At 54.4% G+C, this 17,559-nt stretch overlaps 1 protein-coding gene across 1 annotated transcript; it reads right to left on the bottom strand.

Annotated features, from left to right (window-relative positions):
• Positions 1-2,978: 2,978 nt before the first annotated feature.
• F7 (coagulation factor VII) lies at positions 2,979-15,828 on the bottom strand. Its single transcript, XM_054565778.1, has 8 exons — positions 15,723-15,828; positions 11,382-11,542; positions 9,955-9,979; positions 9,763-9,876; positions 8,078-8,218; positions 7,070-7,179; positions 4,831-4,954; positions 2,979-4,200 (listed from the first exon to the last, which is right to left on the bottom strand). Exons 1-8 carry the CDS (start codon positions 15,790-15,792, stop codon positions 3,605-3,607), a joined length of 1,341 nt encoding a protein of 446 aa, XP_054421753.1. The 5' UTR covers positions 15,793-15,828; the 3' UTR covers positions 2,979-3,604.
• Positions 15,829-17,559: the final 1,731 nt, after the last annotated feature.

The raw sequence follows: 17,559 nt of genomic DNA, 5'->3' as shown, positions 1-17,559 counted from the left end.
GCATGGTGTCTCAGGACCAGGACTGGAGGCAGCTCCTTCCTGAGGCCCCCACGCTCCACTCCCCTCACTCAGGGCCAGGAAGTATGGATGGCATCATCGCCAGGGAATATGCCTGGAGAGTCTCATTTCTTGGCTCTCATCCTGGGGAGAGTCCCAAACTCAGGGTTGTGTCTCTTGGCAACAAATGACAGGCATCAGGGAAGGGCGAGTCACCTCAGGTCAGTGGAAGCAGCCCGCAACCTCGGCGGCCAAGCTGGAGAAGGTGTGTGTGCTATGTGCATACCAGTCCCAGGTCTCACTCCCAGAGCAGAAACCTCTCTGAGGCATCAAATGGAGGGACACAGCCTGAGCGCCAGGGCTGAACAGGGTCCCTGGAGCCAGTCTCCAGGCTCTGGAGGAAAAGCCTGGGAAACGGCCAGCAAGGTGAGCGCTGCACTGAGAGAGACAGAAACAGAGGCAGAAAAAGACTGTGCTCCATTCCACAGTGTCCATCGCTCACACACATTCTGCACATGGTGGCTGATTATCCAAAGCTCATGGTCACTAGGATGTAAGTCTCATCATCTGGCTTGTTTGTCGCTCCGTCTCCAGCACCTAGAGGGCTGTCTGGCACCCAGTAGGTGCTCAATAAATGTCAACAGATGGAGTGAGTCAGTTCATTCCTGCAACTTGCCTGCTCTGTGCATGGAGGCCAGGCTGGCCTTTTGCCAGGTGGTCACTGTGACCTACAGTGCCCGGTCCTCAGGGACAACCTGCAGGTGGGGCCTTGGGCCTGTCTTACCTGGTCAATTTGTGCTGTGGTATTGTTTCTGGACAAATTCAGCATGTGTGGGGAGCCTGGATTCTGTGTGACCCTCCCTGTCCCCAGCACCTGACAGTGGGGGGTGGGGGATGAGCTAAGCGCCCCTCACTGAAAGATGGAGATGATCCATATGGTCAGCACATCTGCATGTCAAACATTAGCTTTGGCACCCTTGCTTACAGCAGCTCTGTGAGACGGAGGCCTGCGCCACCCATGGGTGGCTGGGGAAACTGAGGCAGAGCTAGTGACCTACCAGGACCTGGTGTAACCCCGTGTGGACCTGGGGGGCTCCTGGCCTGGCCACTTCAATCCCATCCCTGCCCTTTGCTTTCCAGGAACAGGGTCCAGATGGTTTTCATTTCTAAGAAGAAACTAGAGACTTGCTAGAATTAGGGACTCTGGAGATCTCCTGCATTTTGGTTGCAGAATTTCCCCCAAGTGTCTATAGCCTGGACAGTGGACAGCTGGTGTGGAGAACATCTGGATGTTTGCAAATCAGCCTTACCATCCATGATGACATGATTGCCTTCCCCAGATGCATTGTTCCACATGCACTGGTTTCATTCTCATGACAAGCATTGAGGCGGGCTCCCATCTTACAGAGGAGGAAACAGGGCACCAAGAGGGTGAGCGGCTTGGCCAAGAGTTACAGGCAGAGCCAGAGGGAGTCCAGGAGGTCTGGCCCTACGTTGGGTGCTTCAAGTGGACGTCTGACCACCTGGTGAGATCCCTAAAAATGTAGCCTGACGCAGGCAGCAAACCTTTCCTGTAAAGGCCCAGATCAATCATCAGGTCTGTGGGTCAGATGGTCTCTGGCCAGATGGTCTCTGTATCAACTACTCAGCGCTGTGGTTTTAAGCAGCCATGGATGATTTGTAAAGGAATGACCGTGTCCTAATGAAACTTTATTTACAAAGTCAGGTGGCTTGGACTCAGCCCTATTGGTAGCTTGTGGACCACAGTCCGCTCAAAACTAAATGTAGCTAGACTGCTCAGCAGAGCAAGTCCCAGCTCCTTAATTCGCTTGTGTCAAGTACCATCGGCATTTCTGGCATGGGACAGCACCACGCCCCGTGCCGAGGGGTGGTCCCTGAGTGGGGGCGGCGGGAGAGTGAGGAAAGGACAACACAACACAAAGACTCAACACAAGAAAGTTTAAGGAAAAGTGGGGGCCAGGTGGGACATAATCCTCTGATGGAGAGACAATGACAATGACCACGGTCCCCGCGTTTATTTTATGGGGGTTGGTTAGATGAAGTTCAAGGACGTTTCTGCAGCTGCAGGTGAAGGTTGTTCGTTTCCCAGGCCGGCTAAGTGATACCGCAGTTGCATCCAGCTGAAGCCTGCGGTGACCTTTTTCCTTCCCAAGCCCACGGGCTCGGGCTGCCGCCAGCTGCCAGCTTGCTCTGCTTTGCAGATGCAAGCAGTCAAGTGTGGCCTTGCCAAGCACTTGACCTGGCTTTTGACGCCAGCTGTCACTGTCCCCCACAGGCCAGGCCAGTCTCACTATCCTCCAGTCCTGTCCTGAGGGAGGGTTGTGCCCGGTGGGTTTGTTCCATCACCTTCACCATGTCCAAGGGGGCCCCCTGGAACTTTGATGGTTTGTCTCACTCTTCCCTACCTGAGACCTATGTGACCCTACGTTTGGTGTGCCCGCTGTCACCTGATGGACTTGATAAAAATGTAACTCACCACGTCCCACCACCCTCGGATCCCACGGATCTGGACAAGAACATGTGAACACACATTTTGTGGAGCATCCATTTTGTGGAGTGTCCCTGGAGGTTCTCAGGCAGCTGTACCCGGGGACTGCCTTTGAGGACTGTCATTGATGAGGGCCTTGGCAGGAAGAAATCACCCACGTCTATAGGGTTTTGGGAACTGCAGCCTCCAAAATCCCTCAGGGAGCTCTTGGTTTTAAAAATCAGCCTCCATGTAAAAATGTTCATTTCATGACGTTGCCAACAGCTTGATTGGTGATGAACACCAGGGTCTCAATGACATGAATACAGACAATCCACGAGTGCCAGGCTGCCAGGAAAAATGCACGGAGGAGACTCAGCTGTTTGTCGTTTGAGGGGAGAACCAGCGGCAAATGGGATGTAGAGCCTTTTATGCAGCTTATTTTAGGGTAAAAGATACATGTGCAGAACAAATGTGGAGGATATCTAGCAAAGTGAATGAATGATGCTTCCAATTTATTTGAAACAAAGATGAAATACTTGTATAGAAAGGAAAACAAATGAAAGCTAAAAGCCCGCCCTCAGAACGTAGCACACGTCTCTGGGTGAATGCACACTGGAGCAGAGGCCTGCGGCGAGGTGTGGCCACTTCCCCATGTCCCTCACATCCGAGCTTCCTGTCCCCCTCACCCACCGCCTTGTGCTGCTCACCTTTCTATTCCCTCAGTCTGTGAACCTCTGAGTCTCTTTCTCGCTCCTCCTTGGAACCCCTCCCCTCACTTTCTCTCTTCTTCTCCATCTCCCTCACCCACTCTCACCCTCTCCCCTCTCCTCTAGGCCTTTCCCTAGGCTTGTCTCCTCTCCACCGCCATCCTCCTCTCCATCTCTGTCTCTCTCCCTCCCCCATTCTCTCTACTTTCTTTCTCTTGGTCTCTTTCTCCTTCTCTCATTCTGTCTTTCCTTCTCTGTCTCTCTCTCAGTCTCTCTGTTTCTCTCCTTCCCTCTCCCTATCCCAACCCCAATAAAGGCAGGAGAATTTACAGGATTCGAAGCCAGGACAACCCAAGCAATAGCAGCCTTATTTCAGGGGAGCAGGGTCCACGGAGCCAAGACTGAGGGACTAGGGGAGCGGGGCTCGCAGGAGGCCTTCTGAATGTGCTTCCGAGCTCATGAGCCGTTGAAGCCACTCAGTGTACTGGGAGACCCTGGTGTACACCCCAAATTGGCCTTTGGCTGCGCAGCCCACGCCCCAGCTGACAACGCCCGTCAGGTACCACGTATCCTGGAACTTGGTGGCGTGCGGGCCCCCGCTGTCCCCCTGGCAGGCGTCCTTGCTCCCATCCAGGTAGCCAGCACAGAACATGTTATCCGTGACCTTTGGGGTGCCCTGCTTCCTTTCTGACTGCTCCAGACAGTCCTTGGTCATCAGCCTGGGCACATCGATGGCCATGAGCTCAAGGGCCGTGGAGCCCCTTTCGAGGAGCTGCCCCCAGCCGCTGACGGTTGAGAATCGAATGAAGGCCAGGGTCCTCTCGGAGAAGGACTTCTCGGGCAGACACAGGGGCACTGCATAGTCAGTGAAGTCCACAGGCCTGCTCAGGCGGAGCAGGGCGATGTCGTGGTCCGTCTTGCCTGCGATGTACTTGTTGGGGACAATGACCTGAGTGACGTGCCGCTCCTGCTCATCGCCATCCTCCTCACTCATGTCATGCTCACCTATGGGGAGACCAACGCCACTTACACCCTTTGCCCTGCAGCCTTAGGATGTGGCCCTTCCCAGACCTCAAGAAGGTTGGAGCTTCCTTTGTGGCAGGAGGGGTCCTGCATCCAACTCCAGGCTGGCCTGGGTGGCACCACTGGGCTCCATGCAGAACATGAATTGGGGGTGAATCTGGGGTCTGGAGTGCTTAAGGCATCGAGGGGGGTGCTGGGCCGGGCAGCCTGGGCAGGTGGGGAGGACTGCCCGATCCTCCCAGTGCTTTGCAGACAGGGCATGGCCCTCCCCAAGGTTCCTTATCATCCCATAAATCCACCAAGCCGAGGCCTGGCCATGGTGGTCCAGGAGCCCTGAGTGCCTGCATCCCCCTCAGGGCTCTTGGCCCGAGCAAGACAGGTGGGTACAGTATCACCCCCTGTGTCTTTACTTGGGGCAGGAAGCAGGCTGGGGGATGTGGCCGCAGTGGCTCCCTGCGGGCATTGGGGTTGGCCCAGAGGCTCCCCACTTCTCTTTTTGGAGGCGCTCATCTGGTTGTGGGAGTTGGAGGTTCAATGCCCTGAATCTTAGCCCCCAGTTGTTATCACTCAAGAGCTGGCCTCTTGTCAGAAGGTGGTAAGAACAAAACCTACCCACTACCACGGTCAGATTCTTCCAATTCTGGATTCTGTCAAAACAGTGGGCTGCGGAGACCACCCAGGTGGCGTTGATCAGGGTGCCCCCACACAGCAGCACCCCGTTCATCTTCAGCCCAGCCTAACAAGATATAACAGACATGGGAAGGTCATGTTGTTGTCCTTGGGGTCCCCTTCCTGGAGAATCTCCTTTTCCCTTCACCCTCAGGGATGGGCTGCATTTATAGGAGGGTTTCTGAAATCCTGGGGGCTCCCCAGGGCCCTTCTGGGACAAAGCTGTTCCAGCTTCTCTCCAGCAGGGTGTCTCCCCATCTAGCTAAGGGAAGGGAGAGCTCAGGGACACCGGCCTGCAATGGGGATGGCGGTGCTGAGTTCCTCTGTGCACCTCCCACCACTGCCTTCCACGCTTGACCCAACGTGCCTGATTTGCAGAGATCAGGCCAAGTGTTATGCTCCTAGAGCACGGGAGGAGTAAACGAAATAGCAGAGTGAAGCACTGAGCACATTCTAGGAACAAGAAGACCCTCAATAAATGTTTCCTTTCCTCTTTTTCTTCCTAAAAGCACAGGGGATGCTGAGCAGCGTCCTTGCACGCTTCCTGCGTGGAGACATTTTCCTTATGGTGACTCCTCCACAGTGGGTGGGAAAGGAGCCGAGGTCTGGCCAGGCCGGCCTGCAGACAGCGAGGAACGCGAGGCCAGAGGAGGCCCGGCTGAGGGGGAGGCAGAGCCACCAGTGAACAGCCCTGGGCTGGTTTTCGACAGTCACCATGCGTTGTGTGAAATTGGATCAACCAGGGAGGGAAGAGACCGGAAATGGGGTTCGCCAGTCTAAAGCCTAACATCCAGAGCTGTGCACAGCAGGGAAGGGGTGCTGGGGACCCTCCCTCACCCACATGGGGGAGAGTTGCATCTACCCCTCGGCTGGGACCGTGGGGGTTGAATGATACTGAGAAGTGAGGTCTTGGTGGGGCCGGGCTCAGGGGGCGCAGTGGCCCGGCGAGCCCGCCCGAGAGCTCCCCACTGTCAACGCAGACCCACATCCAGCAGCGCTGCCTCGGACTCGGAGAGGCTTCGCCACCCAGCGATGGGGGGCTCTGGCGGACACATCAGTCCTGTTTAGGTGTATCTAACTCAGATTATTCCTCTGAACACCAAAAACCAGGGTTTTGCAAAGCCGAGGAGTGGGCCCCCGACGGCCAAGGCCCCGGCCTGGCCCTGACTGCTCTGGAGGGTGGGGTGGACTGGGGCAGGCCGGGTGGGTGCAGGGCTGCCAGCTCAGCAATAAATGCAACCTCTTCGGGCTGGGCTGGAAAAGCCAGGTTGCTGTGACCAGGTTGGAGCTTCCCTGAGCCCGAGACCAACGGGCGATTCTCCAATCTCCTTTACAAGGTTGTCATTTGTCTACATTCATTTTTAAAACTTCTTGGCTGTTTAACTTGGGGTGTCTCAGGATGAGAGGTTAAAGAGGAGTCACTGATTCGGGTGCAGACCTGAGTTTGCAGGTCTCAGAGCGGCGGCTCTTCTTACACAGGAGTGGGCACCTATTCCCGGAGATGCTGACCCTGCAGGCTGGGGGCCTGAGACTCTGCATTCCCAACTGAGCCCACGCTCGTAGGCAGCCTTGCAGAGGGATGCCTGGAGGGGCCAGGGCCCATAGACCCGACCACGCGCGGGGGGCACAGACTTCCGGCTGGCAGAAGGACTCTGCTGCAGGTCAGAAGTCACCCTGTATGATCTCGCTTATATGTGGAATACAAGAGAACAAAACAAGCGAATACACAAAACAAAGCAGAAACGAATTCACAGGGAATAAGCTGATGGTTGCCAAAGGGGAGGGGGTTCGTCATTTTAAGAAATAAAATAAATAAAAAAAAATGCAATGTCTGGCATACAAAAAAAAAAAAAAAATCTTGGCTTCCAGAGGCGGATATAGCAGGTGGAGCTTTGAAGGGGAGGGAGCTGGGTTCAGATTGCGTGGCCTCAGCTTCCTCCTCTGCGGGAGGGAGAGACACTAGGAGCCTGTGAAGAGGGGGGAAGGAGGAGCCCTGGCTGGCAGAGGTGCTGGGGACACGGAGGCCTGAGAGAAGGGGCCTGCGGTGTTAGGAGGAAATCCACGGAAGCACTGCCGTGAGCTGGGGAGGGGGGGTTGGGGGGGCACAGGACCTGAGGTGTGACCCCCTGAGGCTGACCTGCCCACTTTACCTTTGAGGGCTCAAGGGACCCTGAAGCCTTACCTGCCAAGGACACTCCCCTTTGGGGCACACCTTGCCACCCACAATTCGGCCTTGGGGTTGCCTGAGATTTCTTTTCTCCAGAACAGGTATTTTTCCACACGGGTATTCAACTGTATAAAACACAAGTGAGCAAGATGTCGGGGGTCATGAGGGACTAACGTGCTAGTGAGAGGAGGGCCCCGAGCCCGCAGGCCGTGGCTCTGCCTCCGGCTCCCGCCCTGGGCCGCCAGAAGCCTCTGGGAGCGGGGAGGCCTGTGGAGGCTGCTGGGGGAGCCGAAGGGGCAGAGGCTGGTTTTGCAGGAACAGAGGGCCCTACTTCCTGAAACTGGTTTCTGCTTATTTTCCTGGGGAAAGATGAAGTGCTGCTGGAATTCTAAAGGCTATGCAGCCTCTCAGACAACTGTGCTTTACCGTCCTGTTAGTTTCCGGTCTGCTCCTATACAGTCCTTTGTCCAGAAAACAAAGTGTTTAGAGGTGGCAGCAAAAGTTCAGGCTGTACTGAGCATGCTAGGCACCTTTACCTCTGGAGAGACACAGGGCTTCGGGTGCCCCAGCCTTAGGAATTGCAGCCCCATCTGTTCGAGGTTGGTTTGCAGAAATTCTCCATTTTCCTAGAAGTGCTTGCCTTTAGAAAAGGTTTGGAAACCAGAATTGTGCTGTAGTCAGTATCACCCTTGGGTGGGGCAGTAGATTCCCAGCAGAGAGGACTGGCAGTGGGGCGGGGCAAGCTTTGTTTTGCTCCTCCGGGCCCACCTGAGATGGGTGGCGGTCCGAGGCCCATCCAGGGAGCGGCTCCCAGGGCTCTGTCCTGCCCGCTGTTGCCCTGGCCTGCCTCCGCCCTCACGCTCCTCCCCGCCTCTGAGCATGCAGTAGGTGCTCAGTTAACGGCATGTCACCTCATCTCATCTTTTAGCCAAGAGGAGGACTTGTGGCAGGACAGAAGCTGGTGACTGCTCATGTGTCAGTGAAAGAACACACAGCGTCGGAGCAGATCACCGAGGGCGTTACCTGTGGGTGTGCAGGACACCTCGTCGGCCTGCAGTGCGTACCCCTCGTGACACCAGCAGGTGCGCCTGGCCTCCGCCTGGTTGCTGCAGTACTGCTGGCAGCCCCCATTCTCGTTCTCGCAGATCAGCTGGTCGTTCTTGTCTGGGCACAGAAGGAGGCAGCCTGAGAGGGGCCTCTGCAGGCGGGGGAAGCCAGCCCTGGAGGCCACCCCTCCTTGGGCCAGGGGCAGCGTTCGGCATGAAGGTGGCCTCCACTGCCAGCCGCAGAGACTGAGCCTGCACTGCCCCAGCCTGCAGATTGATCCAGAAAGGTGGGGCGTGGTGTTTGGGGGCTCGCCCATGTCTGAGCAGCCTGACCAGTGGGGACACGGGGACAGCATGTGGTGGTCCCCACACCGTCACCCCTCCCAGCAGCTGGGGGTTGCTGAGGAGGGTCCGGGGAAAGCAAAAGTCACCTGGGGACAGTAGAAGAGCCGAACTCAATCAGAGACCTGGCAGTAAAAGGTCAGAGAGATGAGACTGCTCTGCAGCCCAGTGACCACTGATTCAAACAGACAGAGGAGGGACCCTTGGCCTGACTCTGAAGGACAGCACTTTGCTGTGGGAAACAGGGCTGGCTTGCTGTGGAAGGGCAGCTGAACATCAGCAGCCGGGCAAAGACGCTGAGGCTCTCAGCCCCTCTGAGCTGGCAGGAAGCGCTTCCCCGAGTCTTTCCTCCTCTCCGTCTGGCCTCTGTCCTGCTTAGGGCAGAAGGTGGCTCATGCAGCATCACAGCGTACACCTGTGTGGGGAAGGCTCCACCTTGCCTGAAGGGAGGTCTGGCCTTAGCCCTCAGCTCCTGGGAGGTGACTTCTCCACCCTGATTAAGTTGGACACTTTTAATTTAACCTCCTGCAAAGAGTGTTATTTCCTGGTTCCCTTGGGTCACACCGGACGGTCTAAGGGTATTATTCACGTGGGGCCGTGGGCCGCACACTATCAGCTCAGCTTCTGGGGGCTGCGGACTGAGGTCAGCCTTGCGGGTGGTCAGTCGTCACGAGGTGACGGAGCCCCGGTAAAATCTCTGGGCACTGAGGCTCAGGCACACTTCCTGGCGGGGGTGATGCTCATGTGTCTTTTTGTTGCACATCAGCCTTGGAGAATGAAAGACTGTCCAGATGGCCACCCTGGAAGAGGACAACTGGAAGTTGCTGATTTTAATCTGTATCTTTTTGCTATAATAAACTGTAACTGTGAATATATCAGTTTTCAGTGAGTTCGGCAGGTCCTTCCCTCAGATTATTGAACTTGAGGATGGTCTGGGGGATCCCTGAACTTTGCAGTACTTTAATATATGAAAGGTGAAAGAAATATCTCATACTTATTTGTAATAGCAAGTAGGGAAGGTCAGCTGCACCCAGCCGTCCTGGCGGGCAGGGTGTGTGGAAGCTGGGCAGTGAAACAGTGGTTCTCACCTGCTCCCTTTCCACGTGTACCTGAATTCCCCGGTGCTGGGATCCTGGGGGTTTTTGTTTCCCAGAAGGGAACAGGGGGCGATCACATTTGAGAACTGGCACCTCAGAACCGCGGGTCCAAGGCTCTCGGGTGGGCAGTCATCTCGGCCAACTTCCCACCAGCTCCAGGCCTGCCCAGGCCGTGCCCCTCGGCCGCCCCAGGGACCTGTCTGCAGGCTGTGGGGTCTCTCACTTGTCTCACAGTTCCGGCCCTCGAACTCATCAGGGCAGAAGCAGATGTAGGACTGCAACTGGTCCTCGCAGAAGCCTCCGTTCTGGCACGGATTTGAGGCACATTGGTCGCCATCTGTGGAGTGAGTCAGTGTCTGTATGCCGAGGAGAAGGGCTTGAAGGTGGGACATAAATGGGCTGTTTACCGACTCACCTGTGTAATACATCCAGAACTGCTTCTGAGGGAACAAAGAGGAAGCCACGTGAGAGACACGCTCACCAGAAGCAAACATTTATGGTGTCCACCGAGTGAGCCGATGGACTGGGTGGGCTGGGGGCGTCTCCCCAAGGCCCTTCGCAGCGGGCCCTGGAGGCCAGGCTCTCCTCTGGAGATGAAGTGGGCTCCCCGGGGGGAGAAAGGTTTTTCTTAGTCCCTTGTTCGCCACCGCAAAGTGTAAAGGCCACCAGAGGCCACAGATTTCCATCTCTCAGTCCAAGTACCCAAGTGTCAGCCCCAGTTAGCTGCAGTTCTGCCGCCTCCGAACTGTGAACCTGGGATAAGGCCCAGGTGCAGTCTGAGCCTCTGCTCCCTCTTGGGCTATGCGCCATCACCCACACCCATGGGCCGGCACGAGGAGAAGGTCAGTGATGGATGGAAAGGCATTCAGGGAGCACAAAGGGCTCCATCGACAACACTGATGTCCCGAGGAATCTTTCAACCAACTGAACATAAACTCACAGCATTGCTATGAGAATAAAACAAGATAAAAACTGTTGAAACTGCTTTGGAAAACTAACTGGTACACAGCCACCAAGCATGACCATTTTCAGCTTCCACAGAAAGATTCCTGTTAGCCTCTGTCTCAAACAGCCCGACTTCCTGCGGGGCGGGGGGCGGGCGGGGGAGGTAAAGCATTCTCAGAGCATGAGGTGAGGCGAGTGTCTTGGTGGATGTGAGGCGTGGCCTTATCTCACCCTAGCTTGACCCCCACTCCTATTGAAGTGTTGAAAGGGATGTGATACATTTTAAACATGTCTCTTTCAGAAGATGGAAACAGAAAGCCCTTCTATTCTCATGGCCCAGGGGCAAGTGGAGGAAGCAGTGGTTCCCGAGTGTGTCCTCACACGTTTCCCTGAGGAGGTGCCCCCGGCGGGTGCAGCAGTCAGAAGCTCACCCAGGCTAGTCTCAGACAGCTGCTCTGACGGCAGCATTTCTGTGAAGCAGGGGCAGCTTTAGGGGCCTGGGAAGGCAAGGGACACATCGAATATGCTGTTCAAACTGTTTTCTGATGCAAAGTTTGGGATGCATGGTATGGCCGAGAAGAGGATGTCCCTGGAAACGGGGGTTGTTTTGGAGCATCGCAGGACCTTGGACTAAGGAAGGTGAAGGAATTCTTAGGAATAGTGACCCAGATATGGAGAGGCGGCGGGGCAGGGGGGCGGAGAGCTGTGCATGCTGAAGCTGCCAGTGCGTTCACGTGTGTGTTCACCTGGGCATGCAGCGCTCACAACCACAGAGGCGAGAGACTTGGCCTCCAGGACCCGGGCGAACTCCGCTGCCACAGAGCTCCTTTCCTGCAGACTCAGCGCACTGGCCTACCTGTCTGTGGTGCAGAGGGCGCCCCCTAGGGGCGAACTCACCAATCTCTCGGTGTTCCTGAAGATCTCCCGGGCCTCCTCGTAGGAGCATAGCTCCTCATTGCACTCTCTCTCCAGGGAGCCCGGCCTCAGCTCCTCCAGCCACGAGTTGGCACGCCTTTGCCTGTGCAAGATGCTTTGGGCTTCCTCCTGGGTAATGAACACTGAGAAACAGGAGTTCCATGAAATGTGCACAACCTGCCACGCCAACATGGCACAGAAACCCTCCACACTGGCCTTGTCCCCTCAGCAATAGCAGTCAAAGGGGTCCTGCCTGCAGGCTGGCTGCATTCAAAACAGGAGTGCTTTCTCATGGCTGCCTGGTGGCAGACTTTATATACAAGAGAAAGGCAATATGTTCTCAAAATAATAATTTAACACACTCACCTTTTGACCTGGTCGCTTTACTTCTAGGAATGTATCCTAAAGAAATACTCAGTGGTATGCACAAAAACCTAGCCTCAAGGAGAGCTACTGCTCATAATCCTCTGAAGCAAGCAGATGAAGTACTCATGCTGCCAGGAAATAGAATGTGTAAGAAGCTGTGACAGTAAGCGAAAAAAGAAGATAATAAAACAATATTTACTGTATAATAGTTTTGTTAAATAAACATGTATATATGAGTAAATGTAATTTACTGAATGAATGTACACAAAAAATTAGCATTGGGGATTAACAGCTCTTGTGTTCCAAAATGTGCACATTCGACATGTATAACTTCTATAATCAAAATATGCACCTCTTCTGTCCCTGGGCCCTAGAGCGTTTCGTCCAGAGCTGCCGAATGAGTGAGCTGGAGGATCCCGTGGGGGCGCACGGTCCTACGGGATGTGTGTTTGAGAGCAACCGGGCAGCAGGGAGAGGCTGGGCTGGGGTGGGGGTGAGGTAGGGCGAGGCAGAGGTCGCTGAGACGACTGAGAGGGGCCGACGGTGGCCCGATGAGGGGGCAGGTGGGGAGGGCCAGGCCTTTCCTTGTCTCCATTTAAAGCCCCATAGTCCCGTTGGCTGCACGTCCTGGGCCTGTTCTTCCCGGCTCTTCTGGAACTCAGGGTATTTCCCAGTGTAGTCAGTTGTCTCCTCCCAACAAACTCACCTAAACCTCCTCTGCTTTGCCACCAACCTCTCTTCCTCCCTTCAAGATCACATACTTGAAGGAAAGTTGCCCACCTTCCACCAAGGTTCTTAAATTGACCCTTAGACCTGCTGTAAGCAAAAGCCACTGTGACCCCCTCAGGCTCCTCGTGGACCTTCTCAGCGGCAGGAGACCTGCTGATCACTGTCCACTTCTCCGCAGTCCCTCCCCGGGCCACCAAGCCCAGCCGCCTCCTGGTCCCCCTCCCGCCTCTCTGTCCACCTCCTCCAGCCCCCTTTGCTGCTGGCATTGAGTTTGGCAGCCTTCAGTTTTTGTCTTTCTACCCTAAAGACATTTCGAGCCCCCTTGCTCCATTTCTGGCTTCATGCCCCCCTCCATTGACCAGAACCCCTGCATTTATTTCCACCAGGACGTACCTCAGAACCCCAGACCTCTGTGTCCGGCTTCCCTGTAGACTGAGTGACCCACATTCACAGCCACTCCCTTCGCCTCCGCCGCACAGTGTCCGTGCTCCTCGCCCAAACCCTGCCTTGGTGAACAGCCCTGCCGGCCTGCCCGGCCGCGTCTCTCCGAGGCCCCCGCAGCCACTCTGCGGCCGCAGCTGCCGCCTTCCCGTGCCTGCCCCTCTTCTCTCCACCCCGGCAATGCTGCCTGAACTGGGGCGCTCCAGCCTCCTCTGGGTCCTTCCTGAGCCTTTGCCTGCTGCCAGTGGGGCAGAGCAGCTTCATGCCCCCTCCTGGCATCTCACAGCGACCCCCCCAGTTACTTGAGGGTAGCTGGTGCCCCCCCATTTTTCTTATGAGACAGGGAGGTGGGTGAGGCTTGAACTCACCCAAAGCCACACAGGGTAGGGGTGATAGAATCAGTCTGAACACCTTGAGTTCGAGGATTCTTTTGGACAACAAGGCAGACATGGGATCTGCACCCCAGACGAGGGCTTGGTGATGGAGGTGAGGATGTTGAGGTTGATGAGGTCATGCAGAGGTTGAAGTCAAGGGCGTGGAGGAGGCCAGGAAAGCCCATGGAGCCCCTGGCGCCGTCCCACTGTGTGTGACCAGCCCTGTTGGGGGCTGTGCAGTGAGCGATCCTAGCGATAAGCAGGGTGCACGTTGGGTGAGAACAGGAAAGCAGGAGGAAGCCAGCCCCGAGGGCAGAAGCCAAGTGAGGAAACAGGTCCCAGAGGAGAGAGGACCCAGAGACCGGCTTTGGAGAGGGCGAGGCTTCCGGGCAGAAAGGGCAAGGTGTCTGTGCTGCTTCCTCCTGTCCATCGTAAGCCTCTGGTGAGGTGGGAGGGGGGCCGGGATGGGTGGGAGGGAAAGTTATAGAGTGTGGGGAAGGGGGGCTGGGGGGGAGGGGAAGTGCCAGCTCCTGGGCCACCCAGGCTGAGAGACCACATCAGCTTTAAAATCAGAGACTTTCACCTGTCTGTATCCTGGGGCATTGGGCTAGCTTAGAAGAATTTGAGCATTAATCAAAGAATGGCGGCTCCTGAGAGGGGAGGTGGCCACAGAGCCCATATGGGGAGGGGAAGGGGTAGACACTGGAGACAAGGGATCACAAAAGAGCCAGGGGCTAACCAGAGCTGAATCGCTGGCCTGTGGAGGAGAGCGAATGTGCACCGAGAAGCTCTCAGGGAAGCAGAGACAACTCTGATAAAGTAACACGATCACTGCAGGGAATTTGAAAAAGACAGACTAGAACAAGGAAGATGTTGAAAGTCACTTGCAACTTGTCACTGTTTTCCTGACCTAAGAAAGAACAACAGGCAGCACCGCCTTTCTCTGGGGCAGGACATGCTCTCCTTCGGGCACCTGAAGTCACCAGGGCAGGCAACCACCCCTCGGATGCCCAGCTAGTTTCTCGCAGTGGGATCTGAAGTGGGGCCGGATAGTAAGAAGCTAGGGAAATTCCTTGACAAATGGATAAGGGAAAATGAGACAAAAGAATTAAACAAGGCCAAACAATTTGAACAATTTACAGCCAGCTAATGAATTACAAGGCTTTTTCTTCCCTAACCAAGGACACTCAGAAGCAAATGACTTACACATTCCAGACCATCGAGGGAAGGCCACCCTCCACCCCAGTCCCTCTTCAGTAATGCTCTTTAAAAATGAAACTTCCAGAAAAATAACCCTGATCCCTCTACACACATATTTTGATAAATCAACATATTGAAGGACATGTCTGAAAAGCTAATAAATATTCTGTTAAGACCCTCCCCTGAGTCCTCCCCTAGGATTTGCCCAACTGCCAAGGAAAGATAAGATGCCTGAGGACAAAGAATCCACAGCGTGCTCTTGCTGGAGCATGCCCATGCTGTGTCTCGGCTAAGTCCTAAAGCTCCCCCTGAAACCTGCCACCAGGGGAGCAGCGGGCAGTGGCGGCTCATCCCAGGCTTACCCCCCAGAACCCGTCTCCAAGGCCCCCATTTTCTCACTTTCTCCTGTGCTTCCTCCACCTTAAGCCCTTCCTCCGTTTCACTCTCCCCAGCTTTCAGAAACATATTCTCAAAATCACCTAGACGCACATTGTGAAATCTTTCTTACGTGAATTCAAGAACCCACACACTCCCAGCAGGGCCCGAGGCAGACCCACTCCAGGCCCAGGCCCCGTCTGGTAACGGAGGGATGACATGAAGCAGATTTTAGAGGACAGTGTCAGCACCTTGTTTCCACCACCACAGCCACTCGGTACTGTAAAGCCGTGATGAGGACAGCTGATAAACATGTCCCCATGTTTCTCCACTCAGGCCTCCCAGCACCCTCGAGGGGCTGGGAGGGTGGTCGCGGTCCCAGCCATGGTGCAGGGCAGTGCAGCCCAGCGTCACATCCCGCCCCCCCCCCCCCCCCCCGCTGTCCCTGGCACTTGTCAACTGAAAACCCAGGAGGGCAGAACATGAGGGAAGCACACCCCCACCCCACACCCCTGAGCCCCAGATTATGTGTTCTTGTCCAACTGCACATGCAGGTCCCCAGGGGAACGGGAAAGCACCGCAGGTCGGCAAAAGCCTTTGAAAAATAATTCTGCCAAAGTCTGCACCATCAACAGCAGTCTCTCCGCCAATGCCCGGCAAGCACCTGGGCGCTGTTTGTTTTTGGAAGAAAAGCAGACCACACTGGAGCCAGCAAATGCTCCTGGTGAGCAGGAATGAAGGTGAGGTTTCAGGGGGCTCGGCTGCCAACAGCTGGCTGCCCCTCTCTCCATGTTTATAGGGAAACCTCCCCCCACCTTCCTGTGGCACCCCCACATACCTGCAGCCAGAGACCCCTGCAGGCTCAGCAGAAAGCAGAGGAGGGCCAGCCCACCCGGCTGGGGAAACATGGTGAGGTCCAAGGTGTCACTCCCTGTCTGTTGACATTCCAGTGTGGGGCGGGGTGTGGGGGGTGAGCAAAGTTCTCAAATTGCCCAGAGGATGGGGGAGGGAGACATAGCCTCCCAAACACCTGGGCCAAAAGTATGCTGGGGCGGGTGGGCGGGATCAGAGACAGAAAGACAGGGCCTGAGCCCAGGACTCCGGGCCCAGAAAGCACAGCTGAGTCTTCAAAGCAGAGGTTCCTTTTCTGAAACGTCGGTGCACCTGGCATAAGCATCTCAAATGCAATTTAGGATTTTGAAGCCCATAGGGCTAATGATTGCAGTTGGGAAAACAGAGTTAAACTGCAATGAAAAACCATTGCTCACAGTGGTAACACTGGTAAAAGGACAGCACACACCAGGGTGTGAATGTTAATGTTTTGAAGAGAGCCACAGAGGAGACTGACAGGGCTGTCCCCACCTTGGAGGCCTGGTTTCTTAAGGGAGACAGAGCATCTGGCGGAGAAGGGAAGCACCAGGAAAGGGGCACCTGCCCCCAGCTGAGCCACCAACTCCGTTTTGGCTTCAGTTGGCATTCCCCGTGGCCCTGGCATCCAGGTCTTGTCCCTCCCTGTCTTCCTGGCCCCAGGGCACAGGAGGACGGCCAGGCAGGGAAAGGTTTCTCAGATGCCAGACCTCCTGTGCTGAACCTGGGCCCATCCTGGCCCCCTGGGATGCTCGGTTACCCGGCACCCAGCCCCCAGGGGGCCTGGGCCGATTCTCTGGAAGTCGCATCCTTTCCGTGGATGGGTGGAAACTGGGGACACCTGCTCTGTTTATTTCTGGCAGGATCCCAGCCCCACTCCCCAGATGGAAGCGTTAGTCCTTAGAGATATTTTCTTGATCAAATCTGGAATTTTTAATAATTGCTTAATTATTTAGGAATTTATTTGTGGAGCGGGGAGGGAGGGAAGGGGCTTTAGCATTTGACTGCACCTCCCAGCCACAGCCCTTTCTGGGGGCATCTCTGCCCTTGACTTTCCTTGGATTCTTCTTAAAGGAGCAGCTAACCCTAAAGAAACATCTGAGTCTAGTATCTGGGGTAATTTTTTTTTTAACTGCAAGTCAATTTCTTTGTTATTCATCAACCCAAGTATTTTATTTCTCCCTAATTAATTTTAACAACTTGCTTTCTTAAATTCCTATTTTGTTTTCAAATGTATTGGCAGAAGGTTGTTCATAATGGTTCTCTAATTTTAAAGCCTCTATTTATTGTAAAGTTAATCAGTTTTTCCCTATAAATTGCTGTATTTTGTTATTTTTCAAGGAATATGGTTTTGATTTTATTGATTCGTTTTTATTATCTTCTCTGAATTGTGCTAATTCCTCCTTTATACTTTCTTTGGGTTATATTGGTCTTATTTTTAGTTTCTTTTAATGGTAAACTCATTAATTTTGTCATATAAAATATTAAATGCAGCTAGTCTATCAATGCCACTCAGAGCTATGCCTTAGGCGCACTCATGAGCTCTGATGTGCATAATTCTGTCTAGTCCTACATATATCATAATTTCCAATACTTGTTTTCTAAACTTTTAAACTGTTTTTTCACTGTTTTGTAGATATTTGTGTATATTCCATGTGTGTTGAAAATTAATGCATATTTTTTCCTATTTTTAGGGACAAATGGGTATTAATTTCTGTGAGATAATTAAATTTTCACCCATGATTGCTGTCTTTGCTCTCTATCTTTTGAGCATAACTGTTAGATGTTTTGAAGTTCTAAATTTAATT

The sequence above is a fragment of the Pteronotus mesoamericanus genome, unplaced genomic scaffold (assembly GCF_021234165.1).
Source record: "Pteronotus mesoamericanus isolate MK-2021 breed Mesoamerican mustached bat unplaced genomic scaffold, CSHL_Meso_final contig_169, whole genome shotgun sequence".
NCBI lineage: Eukaryota > Metazoa > Chordata > Mammalia > Chiroptera > Mormoopidae > Pteronotus > Pteronotus mesoamericanus.
This window is presented reverse-complemented; position numbering and strand designations above follow the sequence as displayed.

Excerpts from the sequence above, each read along its gene's own strand:
- F7 (XM_054565778.1), bottom strand. The coding sequence starts at position 15,792 with ATGTTTCCCCAGCCGGGTGGGCTGGCCCTCCTCTGCTTTCTGCTGAGC. Across the intron at positions 9,877-9,954 it reads GTTCTGGATGTATTACACAG|ATGGCGACCAATGTGCCTCA; the intron begins GTGAGTCGGTAA and ends CTCACTCCACAG. Across the intron at positions 4,955-7,069 it reads AAGGGGAGTGTCCTTGGCAG|GCTGGGCTGAAGATGAACGG; the intron begins GTAAGGCTTCAG and ends ATATCTTGTTAG.